This window comes from Athene noctua, chromosome 11 (assembly GCF_965140245.1).
Source record: "Athene noctua chromosome 11, bAthNoc1.hap1.1, whole genome shotgun sequence".
NCBI lineage: Eukaryota > Metazoa > Chordata > Aves > Strigiformes > Strigidae > Athene > Athene noctua.
This window is the reverse complement of record NC_134047.1, coordinates 13311207-13332394: the sequence shown is the minus strand read 5'-3', so window position 1 is coordinate 13332394 and position 21188 is coordinate 13311207. Positions and strand designations below refer to the sequence as shown.

The window sequence follows — 21188 nt, the reverse complement described above, 5'->3', positions numbered from 1 at the left end:
GTGGGCTCTGAAGCACAGTGGGTAGAAAACAGAAAGATGTGGGACATGCTGGAGGAAAAATGGGGGTTCCTGATGCAACCAGCAGGTAAATGGGGGGGCTCTGGTTTCACTGAAGGACTCTGGGGATCACCAAAAGCCAAATGATGGGCTGTACTGCACACCCATGAGAAAGGGGAGTGGTCCCAAGGGAATGAAAGGAGATGCTGGAGAAAGACACCAAATAGAGGTGGGGGGCACTGGAAGGCAAATGGGCAGTCTGGCGTGGACCAGAAGGCAAGTGGAGGCAACTGAAAGTGCACATGGGGTGGAGGAATTTATTCAGGGTGCACAAGGTTAGGGAGAGATGGCTCCCAGTAGCAAAAGGGCCCCAACTGGGGACCCCAGGACATACACAGATGGGAGCCAAGAGCCCCAGGGCACACATTGCTCCTTTCCTCTCCAGGTGCCATCAGATTAGCTGTTTGCCCTCAGCTTGTGTTTAGCTCCCTTCCTGCCTCACATGCCTCCAGTCACCTCCATTTTTCTCCCTGCACCCTCAGATTACCTTCACTGCACTCCCAGAGTCCCTCCCTGTGTCCCCTCACCCCATCTCCACTCCCCTCTCCACCCTTCTTTGGCATGATGGACACCACATCCTGCAGCTCTTCAAAACCAGCCATAGTCACAGAAGCTTTTCAACAGCAATTCCTGGAGTTTTGAAAAAGAAAGGGATCTAGCACAGCAGAAGAAACAGAACCAGCACCACAGCAAGCCAGAAAGCTAGGTAGGGATGGGACTTGTCATTGACTTTTTAGTATTTATTTCTTGCATCTTCTGCCATCGTGTGGCTAGCAAAAGAAAGTCCATGAAGATACAGGTTTACTGCTCCTCACATTTACTCCACCTTGCATGTGTAACAGACTTATTTTCAAGTTCATGATTGCTTGAAATACGTATTTTGTTAAGCTGCCCACTTTATAAATCATTTATTTGAAGACTTGATTTCTTAAACACATACATTGGATCATCAGTGAAGTGGGAAGGAGAAGGAAGCAGTTCATCATTTATTGGCTGAAAGAATTGAAAAAGCTTGATTACAAAAACTGATCTGGCATCATTACAGCAAATAGAACCTGTTCTGTAACACTGCACAACAAACACCCATATCAGACAGGTGGCAACTGCCAAAAAGTCCTGTTACTTCAAATAAAGGGCTGATGCTCACAAGCTGCTTAGGAAGAATTTAGCCCTCTTGGGAAGTGGGGAGAGGTAAAGCAGAAGATTTAAACAAAGCTCTCTCCACTCCACCATTTTATTCCTCGAGTAGCTACATTAATTTGAATAATACCTATGAGGAAATGTGTTTCTTCTATATTCACTGTGAAAAGTTTCCCTCAATGAGACAACACAATCACCTTGAGGAAAATGTTGGCTTGGAGTTGGCTCATAAGAGGAGGATGGCATCTGAAGACCACAGCCCTTGGCAGCAGCAGCTGCAGTGGGAGGCAGAGCTACAGTCACCATGTTTCTTGTCAGAAAGGCACCTACGTCCCGAGGACCTGTCATCAATGCACTTTGGTCGGTTCTCCCTTGTGCTAGCCATAGTCCTGCACGCTCCAGCTCAGGGTAGTGGTCTATTTTCAGCTTGCAGTTGATAAAGATGGAGGTCCCTGAGCAGGGGAAGGTAAAGCTACCCTTACTGACTAAGGAAAGGTTTCCACATTAGCCAAGCGCTTTCCCTTGTATCGTGGGGGCACAGGGAGGCAAAAATAGCTCAGGAACCCCTGATGCCCTCAAATAATTTGAAAGAGGGCTCCACTGCCCAAGGGTTTCAAATACTGATCAGGGTCCTTTGTTCCCTCCTTTGTCAACTACCAGAGATGGTTTTTTGACACGACCTCTTCCCCCATGCTCCAGGCCGTGGCTTCATACAGAAGCACAAGATGAAACCAGCCCCAGAGCATCTGAGCTGGGCTGTGTGAGGAACAGCTTATGTAACCGCTGTGGTCTGCTACTTCAACACGATTAATGAGGATTTGTAAAACTTCACATCTAAGTTGTGCTGGCACAACTGGCACCTAAGGAGAACCTATAAACAAAATGCCTGATAAGGAAAGTAACAGAATATATGCTGCAGGCTGCTGAAGGAATTCACTGGCTCAGTCTAGAGGAAAATTCAAGTTCCTGCCTGTATCTGAGGCTGCTGCTCACAGGCCCTGGAGGACGTACCTGACAGAAGCCAGCTCACTTCAAGCTTGTATTTACCTGCCACCATTGCTCATGTTTCACTTCCTCACATATCCTCTGATCAACAGCTTCCTGCCAAGCCTCCACTCAGAACCTCTTTCAACTCCTGATGACTGCATTGGTGGCTCACTGCAGACAGGAAATACTGCCAAAGACAGCATCAGGTAGCTCAGTCCACACGAAGAGAAGCTTTCAAGACTGTCTCTTAACACTAGGATCTATATATTCAGTATTTAGATTAAACGAGGGCCGCAAGTTTAGCACGTACACACCTGTGCTGCACTTGTACCTTGGAAACAAGAGCATCTTGCTTGCACAGGGAAGTCAGGAGTTAAAAGGACCAGCTGTTTTAAGGTCTAGTCAGAGCAGAGTGAACATCCCCAGAGATACGGAATCGTGAAAGATAAACAAATCCTAGAATCCCCTTTTGGTTCTGAAATTCCAACGTTTCTAGTAACGATAGGATTTGCTTTTGTTCCTTACACTGTGGCCCTTCAATGTGTCAGACTCCAATTTATCCTCCCAGCTACCAGGAGCTGAAAGGCACCCTCTGTATTTATTACTTCCACAATGCAGGAGAATCTGGTAAAAAAAAAAACAAAAAAAACCCACAACAAAAAACCCCCAAAAAAGGTCAGTTTCATCTAGCAGCCAGTGCAATGATGACCTAACACAAACTCATTCTTCAGAAAAGATGAAAGAGAGGCACAGTGGGAAATTTGTCAGCAAATACTGCAGCTGCTGAGCCTTCGCCCTTGATACAAGCACAGTGCAACAGGCAGAAATAATACAAGCATTACATTACCAGAAGTCAAGGAAATGGGAGAAATACATCCCTCATCTAACAGTCATCTCTTCTTCCCAACACACAGATCTTGCTACTTCCCCCTTTCCTTCTAATCTAAACCTTTTCAGAAACACCCTAACTGTACAAGGTTCTCTTTCCAGGCCATCCCTCAAGCATCACGGCTTGTACCAGTGACTGTTGTAGGGGTACATAGTATATTTAAGAAAGAAGTCACTAAAATATGCCAACAACCCTCAGTTTGAGTAGTGGCATTTTGATCAAATAGGGACCACAGATTTTCATTTTCCTCTAGAAGAGGTAAAATCCAGCCTGAGGCGAGATAAGACCCCAAAGATTTCCATTCTGCTCTGTTAAAAAAAAAATCCCCTAGAACTGCCAGCTGACAAAAAGGCTGAATAACAAGTTAAAATGCAGATTTCAAGTCCCAAAGGCACTTGACTGGAGGAGCACTTCACATCAATAGGCGCTTCGAGCACTTCCCGTGGTGCAATTAACCCTCACTCAGCAGAGCTGAGACAGAGAGACTGTCTAGAAAGACCAGGCTGGGTGCACAGACAGCAAGAGCTGACCATGCTCAAAGGCAGAATATGGTCCCGTAAGGCTCCCATGACCTTTGGCTTCCACCTGCTCCCTCTTCCTGAGGGGGCACCGAGAACTGCCTAGAGAGAGTGGAGGTGTCTGAGGTATGTGCAACATTTTCAGCATGGTGATGCAACAGCACAGTGGTGCTGGAGGTCTGACTGTCTCTCCGGAGGGTGGTCTGGGCTAAGCTTGGAGTCCCAGTAAGCGTGCGGTGTTCAGCACATCATCTCTCGTCAGGTAACAGCCGCAGAGCTGGCGGTACCCTGTGAATGCTTCCCGTCCGTGCAGGACGCGCCAGTTATCTACAAACAGTGCCTGCAGGTGAAGAGAAAAGGTTAGCAGAAGAAGGGCAAGCACCACAGCCTGGGTCAGGACAGGTCCTAGCGCTGGAGATCACTAGAGACTGGAAGAGCAAGTAAAGGTAAGCCACGGTGAGCATGACCCTTCCTGTTCAACACTAGAGACGGCACATCAGACTATAGCCAGATGTTTCATGTGATCTAGCACAGCTGTTCTACCTGAAGCCAGCAGTTCTGCTCTGCCGCTAGCCACAGGTTGAAACACGACAGCTAGCAAAGCACAAAAACACATGTTGGGCTGTTTCTCTGCTTTTCTACTGGAGAAGTCGCGCAGTAGTTCACCAGCAACAGAAACTGGCCATCTTCTGCCTCTACAGTGTCACTTCTCCCCCAGGGCAGCCTTGGGAACAGAGAGGTGTAGGGGCTCTGATATGTTCATCACCCCTGCTGGACCCTTTCATTTTTAGTGCCCTGAGCTCAGACTGAATCTAGACCCTGTAGGAATAAAACCCCTTCAAGCAAGCACAGTTGGAGGAAGCAGCCATACACCAGCAATACCTTCAAATCTACAACTGTGGCTCTAGTTCTTCAAGCTCCTCCAAAGCTGCACCCAGCATCAGCCTTTCAAATGCAGGGCAGAACTTTTTCCTTTCAGTACCAAGCTGTGGGAAGGCACCTTAGCCATTGCTGGGACAGTGAAGATAGTGCCCAGGTGTCCCATGAGTTGTTGGCAACGTAAGGATTCAAAAATAACCTCAGAAGTAAATTCAGCTTCCCAGACCTTTATATTTACATCAAAATAGAATTTTCTTCTAGAAGAACTTAAGAGGCTGAACGTTAAGTGTTCCCAGCCTCTCAGCTTCCGAGGGCCCTCATTTCAGTGACTGAAAAGATTTTTCCTCCTCTCCCCCAGGCAGGGCTGACTTTCCTCTGAGGCAGAGTTTGAATGAAACATTTCTGCCTTATCTGAAAGCTCATATTCTTTTAGGACAGTAGGAACACACACACACCAGATGCCAGTACTGTAGTACCAGACAGGTTAAAACAGCTGTAGAGAGGAAAACTACAGCATACAGAGCTCGCCTGAAGCATTTACCTTAGCGGCAGCAAGCCTGCACATCCAAAGGAGCACCGTGCCACCCTCCCTGTACCAAACACACACGAGCCTCCCAACTCCGAGTCCTACCTTGCCTGGCTTCAGTTTGACCCACAGTTCATTTTCGGGTCTCCTGAGCTCTGCGGTGAGTGTGCGGTGAGCAGTGTACCAGCGATGCACAACATCATAAGGCACGGTGTTGATGACAGCACGATCATAGTTATTGTATCTAGAAGTAGAGAAAAGAGAGTGCCCACATGACTCCACGAGCACAGCCAGGTATTTCTAAAGGGAACCTCAGGTGTTTGTAGGATTAGTCAGTATTTAAGGGAGGCTATAGAGAGGACTAGGGAGGTTAGGCTGCAAGTGCAGGACTTCCAGGAGAATACACAACACTGGGAGCAAGGATGAGTTTACTGTCAAGTGTAAAACTGTTCTTGCTGGTCTTCCATGGAAGGATATGCCACAGCAATGGGCAAGACTGAGGGCTGTTCAGAATAAATGCACAAAGCAGTACTGGACAGCCTCCTGTGCTAAGCCAAGCTGGAGTTTCAGAAAGCAGCCCAAATTTCCTCTGGAAGGGGACCAGTTTGCACTAGCCCCTGTTCTCTGTACACCAGGCTAGTTTCTAGCAGCTTTTTCAGAGAAGGGCTGAATTCTACTGCCTCTCAAATGAAGTGAGATGAGGGCATGGAGCTGAAGAGAGGATGACAGAAGTGGAAAAAATTAAAAAAAAAAAAAGTAAAAAAAAAAAAAAATCAAAGCTCAGCACTGACATCCATCTTTGTATCGGTGGTTCTGACACTTCCTCTAAAGCAGCAATACACAGCCCAAGAGGAAACACAAGGTGTTTCTGTGGTTTCACTCTTGCCCCTCAAACATACACTGGTTTTTAGTTTATGATATCTTCTGGAAAGCCACCACTATCTGCTACAATCCCCTCCTCATAAGAAAGAGGCTTCATGTTGATGTTACCTGATCAGATAAAGCTCGTTGTTCCAGGGATAGACATTGAGAACGGGGCCAACTCCGATCATATGGTTGTGACAGTCTCCCACGTTTTCAACATACTCGTGCTTCAATGGCACCTTGCTGAGCAGCTCGAATTGATCAGGGGCTTGCCGGAGAACCTGCTCTGCTGCATAGAAACCATCCACCAGCAACGTCCGCCCGCCCGTGCCCTCATGCTTCAGGCAGTGAAACACTTGGATGCTGCATGGGTGAGAGAATACAGAGCACAAGAGAAAAGACCTTGGCTGCCTGTCCCATGGACAGAAGGTGCTCCCCACAGACCCAGTCTGATGTAGATGGGTGCACCACCCTTCTAATTTCAAAGACCTGCCAGGAAATGGAGACAGACCAGCAAGAAATGGCAGTACCTGCCATTTCTTCAGGCCCAAATCTCACACATTTTGCTTTCTGAGAAGGCCACTAACTGCCTACACTGCCTCCCAAATCAAGTGACATGAGTCTGGGAGACTTCAGGTGGTGGATTAGGCCTGTGGCACCCAAAGTGTGTCCAGGCAGGAGGACACAGAAGTTCAAAAGCATAAAATGAACTTCCCTAGAACATTTCAGAACAAGAGGACAGTTACAGAAATGCTTATTGTACCATTTAGATCTCCAGAACTACATTGGGAGTTCAGGGTGACTCATTCAAAGGCAGGTACATCATGGTCTCCCACAAGCTGTCAGGAGAAGTCCCTCAAGCTTGGCACCACATTAACAATCCTTTGAAAAGCCTGGAGCAGAGGAGTCCCCAGTGAGCAGCTTACCTACAGGGACATCCCCTCCCTAGTGGGGAGTCATCCAACTCAGCTTTTGTCCTTCTATTACTTCTCTGAAGCTTCTTTTTTTCCTTCATTCAAGCAAGGCAGGCATTGTACTGTTAGGAACAAATACCCAGGAGCTGCCTTGAGCCACCTACTTCCAGTTTTCACAGTGTACCAACTTCACTTGTTAGCAAATTAATTGTGACCTTCTGGGAAAGCCTTTACCTTCTCATCTCCCTTCAGGGCCTCTAAAACCAATCCCATGACAAGTGACGTGGCAAGACCTCCCAGCTCCACCAGCACATTTTCACCCCAGTGCTCTAACCACCCTCCCAGCCTCAACAGTTTCAGGATAACTTTACAAAGTCAGTCCACAAGAGCTGGAGCAAAGGATGTTTTGCCTCAAAGGTAACCACCTCCTCCTGCAGCTCAGGGCACTGAAAAAGCATCTTCTGAGGGCAGGAGGCTCTTTGGTACCTGATGAGAAAGATAATGTTGCAGTCTTTCCCATAGCTTGGGGAGTTTCTATCATCTACCCTTTGCAATAGTTTTAACTTGAGACTCATCAGATTTGGCTGGTTTCAGCCAAAGCAGTGGAGGAAAGAAACATTCAAATGAACACATCTTTCTTGAAAAACACCTCATTTAATTTAGAAGCAGGTCAAAGACTGTTTCAAGTGTTTTGGAAGCAAGTCTGAAACAGCCTGGGAAGAAGGGATTTCTGGCAGAGATGGGGGCTCAGGAAAGCCAGAAATTCACGTTCTTCCTGCGCAACTATGGCTCTGCAGAATTGCAAGCATTAATGGTTAGCCCTACTAATTTAGCCCATGCTGTCATTGCTTAATATACTTCAGTTGGCTGCAGATGAGAATACACCTACCTAAAGGGAATGCTTCTAAGTGGAAAAGAAAGGTAGATATGAAAAGAGCTAATGAGCTCTATAGTTCTGGCACTGAGCAGTTTAAAAATCAAAGCTCTTTTGTAGGGTTAAATTTTTATTACTAATTACTTTATTTCATTTTGGAGAAGATTTTGTGAGCTTCTAAAACAAGTCAGCACGAAAACACATGGGTTCTGCAGTCAGCTCTTCACTGAAAACAGGGAAGCCAACTAGATCTGGCTTGAAGAGTGTAGCAGGACCTGTGCTTTATGCATAAACTTCTAGCTGCACAGAGCACAATAAAATCCACTTACTCTGCTCCCAACACCAAGCTGTTTCAGAATGAATGCTAACACTCAAAAGCTTCCTGCCTGGTTGGGCACAGAGAACAGTGCTCAGGGTGCCACCTAGGTAACTCTACCTTTTCTGGTCTGTAGGGCTGCTCAGAAATCCAAATGCAGCCAACAGATCTCTCCCCTTTGTCCTCCTCTGCTTTTTACAGATCTGCACCACAGACCTTTCCCATTAAGATGTTTAGCAAGTTAACAGCCTGACTTGGGAAGAGCTAATCCTGCCCTAGGGCAGAAGGTGTGGACTGGATGACTTCTCTGTGCAGCCCTAGTTCCATAACAGATCACAGTACTTCCATCTGTTCTCTGCTTGATTGAGATAAAAGCAGACCCCAAAAAATTAAGCAAGAAAATAAGACCAAGACTCCTGCACTTCACTGTGAACCATGATCAGGGCTGCAGCCTGCCTTTCCCCAGCTGTGTACAGAACTCACAGGCCAGAGGCTCTACCAGAGAAGCAGTCTGTGAAGTAGCATTTGGGCAACAATGCTGTAGCTACAAACTGCTTTTAAAAGCAGAGAGGTGTGAACTTCAGAGGGCTGGGGATGCCCAGTTTCTGACTACATAAGGGCTGCACCACTGCAAAAATGCAAACCCCAACCTGTTTGGACTGAAGCAGAGCAACTGCCCAGAGCATACGTGAGCACAGCACATCACAGCTTGGGAGGGCAGAGACAGTTGCTGCAGGCTGGGCCAAGGAGACCCGTTCTCCCTCCTTTGCCAGAAGCTACTGCTAACAGAGCTCAGCCAGCAAGAGAGACAGTGCTGATGTGGGTGAGGAGGGCTCACCCAGGTCAGCAGGATTAAGTCAAAGCAAACTTTTGCAGCAACTTTGTACAACAGCTGATAAGAGGCACTTGCTGCAGGAAGGAGCCTTGCCTCGCCAGATGTACCTGAAAGACAAATCAAATCAACTGCTCATTTCTGCAAGGTTGAATGTTGGGTGTCACTTCGGAGACCCAGGAGGGTGATTTCAGAAGAGATTGCTGGATAAGCCTCAGGGTAGCACAGAAATGACTACAGCACTGAGCTTTCTTTGTGGCTACAAAGACTACTTGAACCAGAGCCATACCAAGCAGCAGCCAACTATCTAATAGCCAAGTCCTTCACTGCGGGCATTCTGGAAGACCTAGAAGTTTCAAGCAAAAAGTGATCTACAGACTACCCCAACTCCACAGGGATCAGACAGGACCCAGAATTGCTGCGTGACTGGAAGTACATCCCATCATCAGCACTGGAGACAATGAAGCCTGTGTTGCTAGAAATGGCACCACTGTGAATTGCCCCTGCCTTATGCACTGTGGGTCTGTGAACCAGCAAAAGCACTTACCCACAGGGCTCCTGGAAGTAGGTTGTGTCAGTGTGACGATCCAGAGCCAGCTTGGTGTAAGCGGTGTCTCCTCGAGAGAAGTCGGAGGTAAAGTACCACATTCTACCATAAATGGTCTCCCTGCAAAAGAGGTGAGCAGTTATCACAAAGCACTGCAGGGACCAGTGTGGTGCTAAAGCAAATCCTCTCTTGCATTTGAGGTTACTCCCCTTCATCCTATGTACAGAATAAATTAAAGCAGAAGAACTTGACAATGTGAATTTTGTTAAGAGATGATGCTTCTAGCACCTCCTCTAGTTTTCAATTTCTCTTCTCACCCAAAAAGACTGTTGGGAATGAGTCTTGCTTCCACTCCACAATTACAGCTGTTCTTTCTACACCAAACATCAGCCCCAGTCAAATCAAGGAAGCCACTGAGTGACATGAAGAGTTGACAGAGTGCAGCCAGACCTTGTTTGTACCCACCACAGGGTTACCCAATAATCCCATTTCTTGTCCTTAGGATCCTGTGTTTTCCTCCTCTACAACATGCATGGAAGGGAACAGACAGAAGGCAAGGACAAACAGGGGCTACAGGGTAATACCTGGACAAAAAAAATTGGCTGGATATTCCTTGGAGCCCCTCATTTCTGTCTGGATTGACTATTCATTAAAAGAAATCCCTCCTCTACCAGTTGCCCAAGGCAAGTTAAACTGTTTCTGCAGCTTGGGTAAAATGTGAAACTCAAACCCCAGCTTGCCATGCTGTTGGTGTGTTTTAAACACAGAAAAAACATTTCTCAATATTTTTCTTTAGTGAGAGCTACAAATTGTTTTTGATCTCCCTGGCTCCCAGGGCCAGGGCTGCCCTCCTAACCTTTCAAGTCATAACAGGAAATGTCTCTCCTTGCAAAGCTCTAGTCTTCCCAGACAGACTACTTCCTTCAGTCATTCCTCTCTGTGCACAGTCCCACTATCATAAAAGTCATTGCATGCTCCTGAGGCAGCTCCATAACCTAGTGACTCCAGGCTCTCCCCTAAAAAGAGGTCAGATCCCACAGTGCAATATTCCATCTCTGTTCACCAGAGTGGCCAGAGGCTGCAGAAGATGCTGTTTGCAAGGCAGGCCACACTGCACAATCTATTGGATAAGGCAGCAGCACCTTTCCAAACAAAAATAAAATAAGAGTCTACCTTCCACAGCTCCTCTACAAAGCTGTCATTGGCCTTCCCAGTGCAGCCCCAGTTACCTGATTAAGCTGATTCTTTCTGCTAAGATTTCTGTGTCCTCTTTGGTGGGAGTGACATTCTCTACAAAAGCAATCCCATATAACAAGAAGTTTTGCAGGAACTCCTTCAGCCCCTCGTCTGTCTCCAGGAAACTCCGGCAGTCAACGGATGGGACCTGGGCTTGGCGGTAGATTTCTGCATTCCAGAGAATCCGCGGGTGCATGACCTGCTGCTTCTGCCCCTCGTAGCTGTTCTTCACCAGCCACTCGAGCCCATACCGTGTCACATGACCATCCGGCCCTTTGACAAAGGAGAAGAGTCACAGTCAGGGCAATTGCACTGAACGGCCCAAGACTGGGGTCAGTGCAACCATCAGTCTAGGACAGTCCTCACCCTTTTAATTTTGTCTGGTGACAGACTCTTTGCACCCTGGTCCCACCCAAAATACTATTTGGTTGAAGCCTTAAGTCCTAAAAGCATGCCATTGCTGCAACAGCTCCAAATTCAGAACTAAGCGTTTCAACTTCAGTGGCTTTGCTTTCTATTGACAGGACTCCAAGGAGAAGTAAAACACTGAAGACAATGCCATAAATAAAGGTAAGTTACAACAAAAGGAAGAAAGCAGCTGAGAAGCTGAGGAGAAAGGACATAAAATGTGAATTCTGCTCAGGGATACCAGTTCAAATAGGACAGGGTAAGGAAAAGAAAACCAACCATTTCTTGACCAATCTGTTCACTACTTGCATTGCTGCTGTCTTCAAACAAACCAATAAAATACCCAGACACTGAAGATACACACATCTCTACCCAGAAAGGGCTGGGGGAGATGGAGAGGAAAAACAGACACAAATTTAAGACTGAGGCATGTTTACAGTAAAAGTTGCTCAGAAGAGCAGTGTTTAAAATCTGCTTACAGCTAAATCTCTTTCAAAGCAGCTACTGACTTAGAGATAAGGCTGCCCTCTCCCAGCAAACCTAAGAGTGGGATCCATCAACAAGGTTCCCTCCAAGCAGAGCTGGTGGTCTGTAAAACATGAAGGGCACGGGCACTTCGCTACTTACATGTGAGGAAGAGTGTGGTCTCATCTACCCGGACAGCCTTGGGTTTGATTCCCAGGTCCACACTAGCCGTGTCCAAGCTGCGCTGGTTCGTCTTGGTGTTGTAGCAGGAAGCTGAGCGGCAGTGGTCCCGCAGCCAGACAAAATCAAAGCGCATCAGCGTGTTCGCATACCTGAGCTCTGCAAAGAGGGACAGGCTCAAAAGATGCACTGGTGTGAACAGCGGTAAAAACAAAGCCAAGAACTGAAGCCAAGGGCCCACAGGTTGTGATCCCACTTATAGGGGATGCAGAGGCTGTTAGACTTAACACCTCTTTACATAAATTAAGCTAGCTCGTCACGGGATGAAGACCAGGCAGAATATCTTCATAGAAGGCCTGGCTATCGGTGATCTTTCTTAGTCTCCTTTCTTAGCAAGTCTACAGGCAACCTCATCCTGCAACAAGGAGTCTGGCTAGCAAACATGCTGGTCACATACTTACCTCTATCATCCCTCTTCAACAAGCAGTAAGTTCAGAGCTGTACAGCAGCTGCTGTACATAACATAGCTGTAGAGCCCAGCACAGGAATACAGATAAGAGTCAACCAAATAATCACACCAACACCCAAACTATACAAACATTACAGACAACATCCAGACCTTGAAGCAAAGCTTTGATATCTATTTAGCATTACAATAAAGCCTCTCCTCTTTGTTCCATCCTGGGACAGCTTAGGAAAACTCAAAGCCCTTCAGAAGAGAGTCAGAGCCAGAAGATGCAACAGGAGAGCCCTTCCTGCTCTAGTCCTATTCAGCTTTGAAATCCAAGTATCCAAGGTCACTGTGCAGTGGGAAAACAACACCACCCTTCCCCAAGGCCCCTGTGTTGGATAAAGTATCAAGCAACTCCCTTTGTTTATAAGTGACTCAGAATACCAATGTCTAACTAGCCTCAGCAGACATCACCCAAGCAGACAGACACTGGACCAAACCAAACAGGCCATAGGGAAACATACGTCTCCGTTAACCAAGCCACCTCAAAAACATAACGGACAGAAATCAGCATTAGACAGTGAGGTATGATTTGCATCAAAAAAGGCTCTTATGCCCCCCTGCATCCTGCTGCTCATGCCATCCAGCCACACAGACAGGCTGCTTGCAAACCTGCTCTAACAACTGTGGTTCACCCAGCAGTGTTTTAAGGAAATCTGCACAAGCAGGGATAAGAGAGCAGGGCACACACCAAACCAGCCATCCCAGAATCATCTAGGTTGGAAAAGATCCCGCCTGCCAGTCAGAGCCCTGAGCATTACACAGAAAACAAGTGACTGACAGGGCAAGGCTCAGATGCAGTTATTGTTTGGAAATCCCTTTGATTTGATTTCCAATTTAGCATTGCCTTGTTTATCATAAAGGACTTACCACCAGCAAACAAACCTGCTCCATCCTGTCTTTGGGAATTCCCAAAGGGAGCATGAGCCTCCAGCGTTCATCCCTCTAACGCAGGCCATTTCAGAAGAAACAACAAACAAAAAAATCACTCCCGGGGAACAAGGTCAGGAAAGTCTCACTCCTCTCCCCAAACAGACTCCAAAGCAGGTAGCCATGCACCCAACACACCTACCTAGATGGTCACCGTGTAACTGCCAGGCACACTTGAGGGACTCTGGGGCTGTGTGATACCGGCGAGCCACAGCAGCGAGGATGCTCCTTCTGTCACGGGGCAGCCACGGCGAGCGATGTCTAGTGCTTCCACGCAGCCGGCACGGGACCTTGAACAGACACGCCAGCCTCCTGCACCACATCCTGCGCAGCCAGGGGGGAGAGAGGGGGAAAACAAGGTGACTCGGCTGTGCTGCTGCATCGCATCCCAGTCTCGATCTCTGCACTGTTATGCCAGGCACCAAAAGCACTTCTGGGAAAGCTGGTATCCTCCTCCACAATTGTCATTTACTGTCAAAAGAGGTGAGTGAGAACTAGTGCATTGAGAAGGAAGAAAAGCAGGAGGCATGGTGACTGGCAGCCTGGACAGAGGAAAGAGTCACCTACCTCCCGGGCACTCTTTGGACACGAAAAAATAACTAAACAGAGTCTGGAGAATCTTGTATTAAACGCCTTCACTGCCAAGTCTGAGTACCAGTGTCACTTCTGCACCCTCCCAGTGACAATGCAATCAGGCATGCTGCCAAGCTTTTTCCAGTGCTTACAATCCACACTTACTGTTAACAACACACAGACTACACAGCAACCTCAATGAAATTGGGTGCTTTACTCTTGTTTAGAACAGTTGCAGTAGATACTTTTGCAGATATAACCAACACCCTGGAGGAAGACCATGATGTTGCATGTGAAAACCGGCTGCCCTCAAAAACTGCATGTAATGGAAGCAATGGGGAATTAACCATTAGGGGGTCAATGAATTTAAGCAAACAAGCTAATCCAATCTGCACAGAGCAGCTGGAAACAGAAGGAGAAGACACAAGGGTATCTTGCTTATTTTGTGATCACCATAAACCACAGCAGAAAATAGTCCTGAGTAGAAACAAATGAGATCCTAGGATTTATCAGACAAAGCAACTCCAGAAGAGACAGCTATTGTGTCCAAGGCTCTTGTACAAAATACTGGCAAACCCTCATCTGCTACAGGTCTTACCCCCTCTCCAGCCTTCCTGGTTTGAATTCATCATTTCTGTCAGAACTACAGGGATCAGGGAAGTTAAGTGACCTTGGTTAGAGAAACAAGAACTAGAGGAATCTAGTAGTTAGGTCAGTTCTAGGAAAAGTATGCAAAACAATGAGGAGGAAGATCTCTGCTTCTGCTGAAGGACAGCTAGCAGAGAAACCAACTGTGGTTAATTTTAGGCTAGAGATTATTAGAAGGTGATTTCTCAGAGGGAGATTTGTAACAACTCTTCAATACAAAGAGCAAGGACAAAAACTGTACAAGTTTTAAGATATGAAGCCATAGTCTATACACCCTGTCATGTTTATTAATTTCTGGAGGTCAGGTCTAAACCCAGCAGGATTTTAACAGTGCTTTGGTCTGAAGCACGTAGAAACATGTTATCACTGGATAAGACACAAACTTGGAAAGCATTTCTTATCCTAGACTTTTGATTTTCCTTCATTTTCTTATCTGAAGTCTGCAGGCACTGGTGCTTTGGCTGTCCAGCCTGCTTCGCTGCTTCATAGTTGACTCAGTGCAGAGATCTCAGGACTTGGTGATAACAATGAAAACAACACAGGTGTCATCTTCCCTGACAACAACTTGTTAAGCAGGGAAAAAATAAAACACAGCCAGCTCTAGGGAAGAAGAATATAAAAATGTTTCCACTTTTTTTTTAAGAACATGGTTTGAGATCAAGATGCACATTTCAGCCATCAAGTTTTACAAGTTCTTGGCCACAGCCTGTGCACAAGTCACTGACAGCTTTAGCACTGCAGAAAGATTTTAACTCAGAAGTTTCTGATTTCTGCACCAGCTAAAATGCAATACTCACTCCTCAGCAGGTTGCAAGGAATCAGGCTGTCCTGCAAGTCATAGAAACATTTAAGTTGGAAAAGATCTTTAAGATCATTGAGTCCAACCGTTAACCTAACATTGCCAAGTTCTCCACTAAACCATGTCCCCAAGCACCATGTCTACATGTCTTTTAAATACCTCCAGGGATGGTGACTCAACCACTTCACTGGGCAGCCTGTTCCAGTGCTTGAGAACCCTTCTGGTGAAAAAAGTTTTCCTAATATCCAATCTAAACCTCCCCTGGCACAATGTGAAGCCGTTTCCTCTTGCCCTATCACTTATGAAAACACCCCCAGTTCCTTCAGCTGCTCCTCACAGGACTTGTGCTCCAGACCCTTCACCAGCTTTGCTGCCCCTCTGGACATGCTCCAGCCCCTCAAGGTCTTTCTTGTAGTGAGGGGCCCAAAACTGAACCCCATACTCGAGGTGTGGCCTCACTAGCACGAGTACAGGGGAAAGATCCCTGTCCCTGCTGGCCACACTATTTCTGACACAAGTCAGGATGCCATTGGCCTTCTCGGCCACCTGGGCACACTGCTGGCTCATACTCAGAGGGGTCTCGATCACCACCCCCAGGTCCTTTTCCCACAGGCAGCTCTCCAGCCTCTCCTCCCCAAGCCTGCAGCATTGCATGGGGTTGTTGTGACCCAAGTGCAGGACCCAGCACTGAGCCTTGCTGAGCCTTATACAATTGCCTCAGCCCATCAATCCAGCCTGTTCAGATCCCTCTGCAGAGCCTTTCTACCCTTGAGCAGATCAACACTCCAACCTGATGTCCTCTGCAAACTTAACTGAGGGTGCACTTGATCCCCTCATCCAGATCATTGATAAAGGTTTTAAACAGAAACAGATCAGAAGCTGATGTTTCATTTCACTCTGCATAGCAGGAGGGGAGGCACTGGAAGCTCCTTGCTTGCTGCCTGACACCTGCAGTAACCAAGATCTCTGCAAACACGACTGACCTTGCAACTTCAAACACTGCTGCAAAGCCTGTGAAACTTTTTATATACACAGACTGAGCTGAAACATCCTGAAAAATTCTAGCATTCTCACTACAGTCAGAGAAACTGGGGCACCAGAGAGCTCACGTAGCCTGAGCCAGTTACCAGGCATCTGAAGATGCACAAGAATACTTACTTTTCCGTTTGGTGGTCTCCAGCCAGCCAGAATATCAGTTTTCACAGAAATGCCAATGCTAGCTTCTAGGAGAATGCTTCCCCTCCCTGCCAGCTTTTCAAGTTTAGTATAGGAAAAAGAATTAGTCAAATTTGATATGCAAACTTAATAGCTAAGTGAAGAAAATCTGCTCCTATAGAAAAACAGAAGCTGACTCATGTTTATTGCCTTTACAAAGCTTAAAGAAATGATTCAACTCCCTGAACTAAGCATTATGACTCACAAAGCTTAAGACTATTCTTTGAGAAAGACACACAGGAGGGAAGACTGTCCAGTTTGGCTTTCAGATATCAAGGATACCTACTAACCCAACAGAGGGGGGAAAAAAAAGAAGCAAGCTTGTTTGCACAAGCCCAATATCTCCTCACACAGGACCCAAAACTGATAGGAAAAGCTCATCTCCAAATCCATTTAGAAAGTGGCCTCTGCCTGGGGCAGCTCCAGCTGTAGTTATCTCTTTCTACACACGTTCCTTTTATCTCATCCTCTTCCAATATCAAAACTTACCAGAGAATAAACACAGGTAACGGTAAGTGACCCAGATATTTAATCTAATCAGTAAGACCTCTTGCTTCTCTGCTCTTCTTGCTGGAAGCAGACACCACAAACAGCTCACAGAGAAGGCTTAAATTAAATCTTTGCAAGAGATACTAAAACTACAGAGGAGTTGAAAACAAAAAAGAAATCTATACAAGTAGAGGGCATTTACATTGTGCCTCTGTGTTTATTTAATAAGAGCTAACAGCTCTCTCCTGCTGGAGTTATGTGAACAGCTAACTCTTTCCCCCAGCCCCGCTGTTTACCTCACCTTCATGCTTCTCATCTTTACCTTGTCTAGACCACATGCAGCTCACCTGGGCAGCAGTGAAATACAGCAGCTGAGAGATTTCAAGACAAAATTTCCCTTGAAATTCAAAAAGAAAGGGCAGGAGGAAGAAGACATTAAACTACCCTGCGTGTAAATGCAAGTGGACTTTGAGAAGGTCAGTTACCAAATCGGTCCCTCTGCCAAAGCAAGACAAAATCCCAAGCAGACATTATATATGACTATCTTCTGTGTGGCTCATCCTATCCAAGAGTCCACCATGCAGTGGGTGAAAAACAGGAGTATGCACAGGATCCACATGTGGTATTGTGAACAGGAGGAACAGAGCTGCGGGTGCTGGAGGGAAACGCAGAAAACTCAAATATATGGTGATTTGAGGAATTACCATAAGTCTCTTGAGAGAAAGACAAGAGACATGCTGTGGAAGGAGGAGGAAGGAAGAGTGGGCCTCATGAGGGGCTTGTCTGTCCATGAGACTTCCCGCCTGGCCCTTCAGCAGTTTCTCACTGCTGTCACAAGAAGCATTTGAAGTAACCAATACTGGTTTTTAAGCTCTTTGATAAAAAGCCACAATTCCCATTTTGAGCAAAGTGAAATACTGAGCTGGAAAAATTAGTAACCAAATATTTTCAGCAATGAAAACATATATGGAAGGAGAAACCACATGTATCTGTGGTCTTTAGCCAGCTTTTAACAAAAACCTTGCAGGAACACAGTGACACCAGGCTGCTGGCGTTAGGGAAGCTGCTCTGATGCCCTAACTGCTGGGGCTGTGAACAGATCTGTTTCATCACTCAGTGACAGCACGTCCAGCCTGTTTTTCAAGCTCATTTGGCATCTGAAAAAAAAATACGCATTTCCAAACATTCAGTTGCTTACATTCACACATCCTTTTTCACTGCTAGAAGCATCTGGCTAAAACAAAGGTTTCTGATCCACAAGAAATGGAAAATTTTGATAGTACAACAGGCCTTACACTTCAGAAAAAGAGATAAAGTAAATTGGCTTTTGAGGCAGCCTGAGAAATACTCAGTGCTGCAAATCTCAGACAGGGCACACATCCTGCTGGCCTCTTAGCTACATATATTTAATCTGACATTTCTATCAGCTTTGGCAGATGTACCCAAACACCACACAGTGACACTGCTTGAGCGAAGGTAACCTTTATGAAGGGAACACGGATTTAAAATAAAAAAAAAAAAGTGCTGCAAAGGCTGATACAGAGCTGCTGCCTTGAGAGGACCATGCCAGAACCAGGTGAGCAAGATACACGAATCCAGGTGACAAAGCCCAGTGGCAGACCAGGCATCTCTTAGACACAGACACTCAATTGCCAGCACTGTTAAAGGTCTAACAGCCCGAGCTGACCTAGCTTACCTATTAATTACAAAAGAGACAAAGGGCAGATTGGCTGTCCCCTGTTGAGAAAGGCTTCTGCCCCCCACCCCCCAGACAGCACTGCTGCAGCAGACAACTATATTAGATCTCCACTGTCAGGAATCAGATTCCCCTTCCAGCCCTTCTCCACAAGGGATTTCAATTAAATTAAGGAGCTAATAAAGACATCCCAGACACTGCCAGCTTCACAGCTACTTCATTTTCCTAGAAGTAATTATCTGCTCACCCCACGTTTAACAGCAACCACCTGGCTCCAGACGCCCCTTCTCATAACCTTATTGCAGTTTCTTCATCTCTCTCAAGCAAAACCTTTCCAGGCTGCACAGCTTAACAGAAACAAGCTCTAATTCTTTTTTCCAGAAAAGCAGCCAGCCCTCGTGGTATATCCCCCACAGGGATAATAATTGCAGTAAACTCATATTATTAAATCACTTCATTCACCCGCTCTGGGTCCTGCCCTGGCAGAGACAGGCCAAACAGCTCTCCCGGGCAGGGAGGGGTTGCCTTTTATCAGGGAAGGAGAGAAAACAGCTCTGCCCACGGGATGCCTTTGGCTGCAAGCTTTCATTCACAGACTAATGGGATCCGACGTCTTAATCCCTGTCTGAACTACGGGTCAGTTAATGTTACCTGGGACCGCGCAAGCACGGGGCTGAGGTGGAGGAAGAGATGGAGTGAGGCTTCAGACGGGCTTGGGATGTTGAACAAATTACCGAGGGTCTCCACTGGTGGTCACGGCTCTTCCCTGCTTCCTTCTCCTGGTCCCTGCATCAACCAGGCCAAAAACGCTGCTTGAAAGCTTTTACACATTTACTGCTGTACGTCCTTCGGGAAGCCGATGCCACCCGAGGAACCAAAGGCTCTTAAACCAGGGTTTCGCTGACCTTTTAGAGAAAAAAAAAAAAAAAAAAAATTAAACCCACGTTTCAATCTGTATTTTGAGCTCCTGGGTCCCCCAGCTGAGGCAGCCCAAGAGCAGCCCTCACACCGCCAGCTCCCTCCCCGGCAGCGGCACAGCAGGCTCCGCGAGGGGAGGACGAGACCCGGTGAGTGCCAGGCCCAAGCGCAGCAGCCGGCCCCGGTACGAGAGCCGGGCGCTGCAACCGCCCCGGGGAGCTGAGGGGAGCTCGGACACCTCGACCCCCGCCTCGGGCCCCGACCCACCTCGGCAGCTCCCCCGGAGCTCGGACCCGCCCCAGCTCAGCCCCGGCTTCTCCTGAGCGGCTTTACCGGGCCCCAAACCGGCGGGTCCGGGCCGGGCAGCTGGGCCGGGGCCGCCTCAGGCGGCGTCAAGCGGCGCCGCGGGCCGCCCCGGGGCGGGGCTGCACCACCGAGCGCGGGCGGGCTCGGCTAGAGCGCCGCCCGCCATAGAGACCGACGCGCCGGGTAGAGCGCCCGCACCTATAGAGACGCTATGGGATGAAGAGCGCCCGGGGGCGACACGGGCCGGGCCGGCACCGCGGGAGAGGGGCACGCACGGCCCGCACCGGGCGGCAACGGAAGACGCGACCAAGCGCCCTCCCGGCGGCTCAAATGAGCTGAGAGGCCGACGCGTAGAGCGTTGCATACACCATAGAGACCTGGGAGGGCGGATAGAGCGCTGCGCACACCATAGAGACATGGCTGTCCTGAGAGCGTGGAGACGGCGGGAGCGGCGAAAAGTCTCTGCGGGTAGAGACGGTCCCTGGAGAGGCTCCCGCCACAGCGCAGGAGGAGCGTGCCATGAGCGCCGCTACCGGCAGCGCGAGGGGGTGTTTTACTTGAACCGTAGAGCGCCCCGCGGGGGGAAGACCATAGAGAGGCGCGCCGCAGCGTAGAACGTCGCGGGGTGGCAACGCATGCGCACTGCGCGGGGGCACGGGCCGGCGGTGGGGGCCGCCATGTTGCCGGTGGCTGTGGGGTCGGGCCAGGAGCGGGGAGAAGGGCCGGGCCCGGCTCGGGGGTGCGGGCCCTGTTCCCGGTCCAGTCGTGGGCCGCCGCTTCCCTCGGCTTGGCTGCGGCCTGCGCCCGGGGAGGGACGAGGCGTGCCCGGGAGTAGGACCGGGCTCAGCCTTCGGAGCTGCCGGCACCGGCCGGGGGCAGACCCAACTTATTTTGGCTATAAAATAATGATTTTCATCGAAATGTACCTGAGCGCCAGCTTGTGTGCGTGTGTAAGGCTGAGGGGAGGCGCAGGGCCGGGCGGCGGAGCGGGGCAGGTAGTGGGGCTGCCCGCTGGAGGGCTGCCTTGTCCCGGCGGTGGCGGCTGCCGCCTCCTCCCGCCCCCCCCCCCCCCGCGGCCTTTCGCCCTCCCGCCGCCTCGCTGGGGCCAGGTTCCCAGCCCTGAAAGTGGCTTCTCCCAGCTAGACCTGCTGGTCACCCTCTCCTGAGCAGCGGGGGCACCGCGGGGTGCCTTGGGGCAGTAGCTCTGATACCAAGTACTTACGGCTTTTTCTCTGGCATGAAGCATCTTCAGGGCAGGATAGTTGTACTGGTTGCCTTTGGGCACAGATCCAGAGGGAGTCAGAGCCGAAAGTGGGAACATACAGGTGACACTGGGGACATGGAGCTGGCAGCATGGGGTGAGAATACATGACAAGTGGCACTGGAGCTCTGAGGTTCAGTTATGTATGGATAGCTTTAACCCATCAGTCATATGCTTAAATGTGATGTTTCTGTAGAGGAGTGGATACCC

General features: G+C 48.4%; 1 protein-coding gene across 4 annotated transcripts; it reads right to left on the bottom strand.

Annotated features, from left to right (window-relative positions):
• Positions 1–1028: 1028 nt before the first annotated feature.
• Positions 1029–19812, bottom strand: TMLHE (trimethyllysine hydroxylase, epsilon). 4 transcript variants are annotated; one of them, XM_074915276.1, is made up of 9 exons: positions 19679–19812; positions 19145–19398; positions 13216–13397; positions 11615–11791; positions 10573–10852; positions 9344–9463; positions 5987–6223; positions 5102–5240; positions 1029–3931 (listed from the first exon to the last, which is right to left on the bottom strand). In XM_074915276.1, exons 3-9 carry the CDS (start codon positions 13394–13396, stop codon positions 3800–3802), a joined length of 1266 nt encoding a protein of 421 aa, XP_074771377.1. In that variant the 5' UTR covers position 13397; positions 19145–19398; positions 19679–19812; the 3' UTR covers positions 1029–3799. The 4 variants fall into 4 exon arrangements, with proteins under 4 accessions (XP_074771377.1, XP_074771378.1, XP_074771379.1 ...); XM_074915277.1 differs by lacking the exons at positions 19145–19398; positions 19679–19812 and adding an exon at positions 13014–13088 and having other exon boundaries at positions 13216–13324; XM_074915278.1 differs by lacking the exons at positions 19145–19398; positions 19679–19812 and adding an exon at positions 13029–13088 and having other exon boundaries at positions 13216–13324.
• Positions 19813–21188: the final 1376 nt, after the last annotated feature.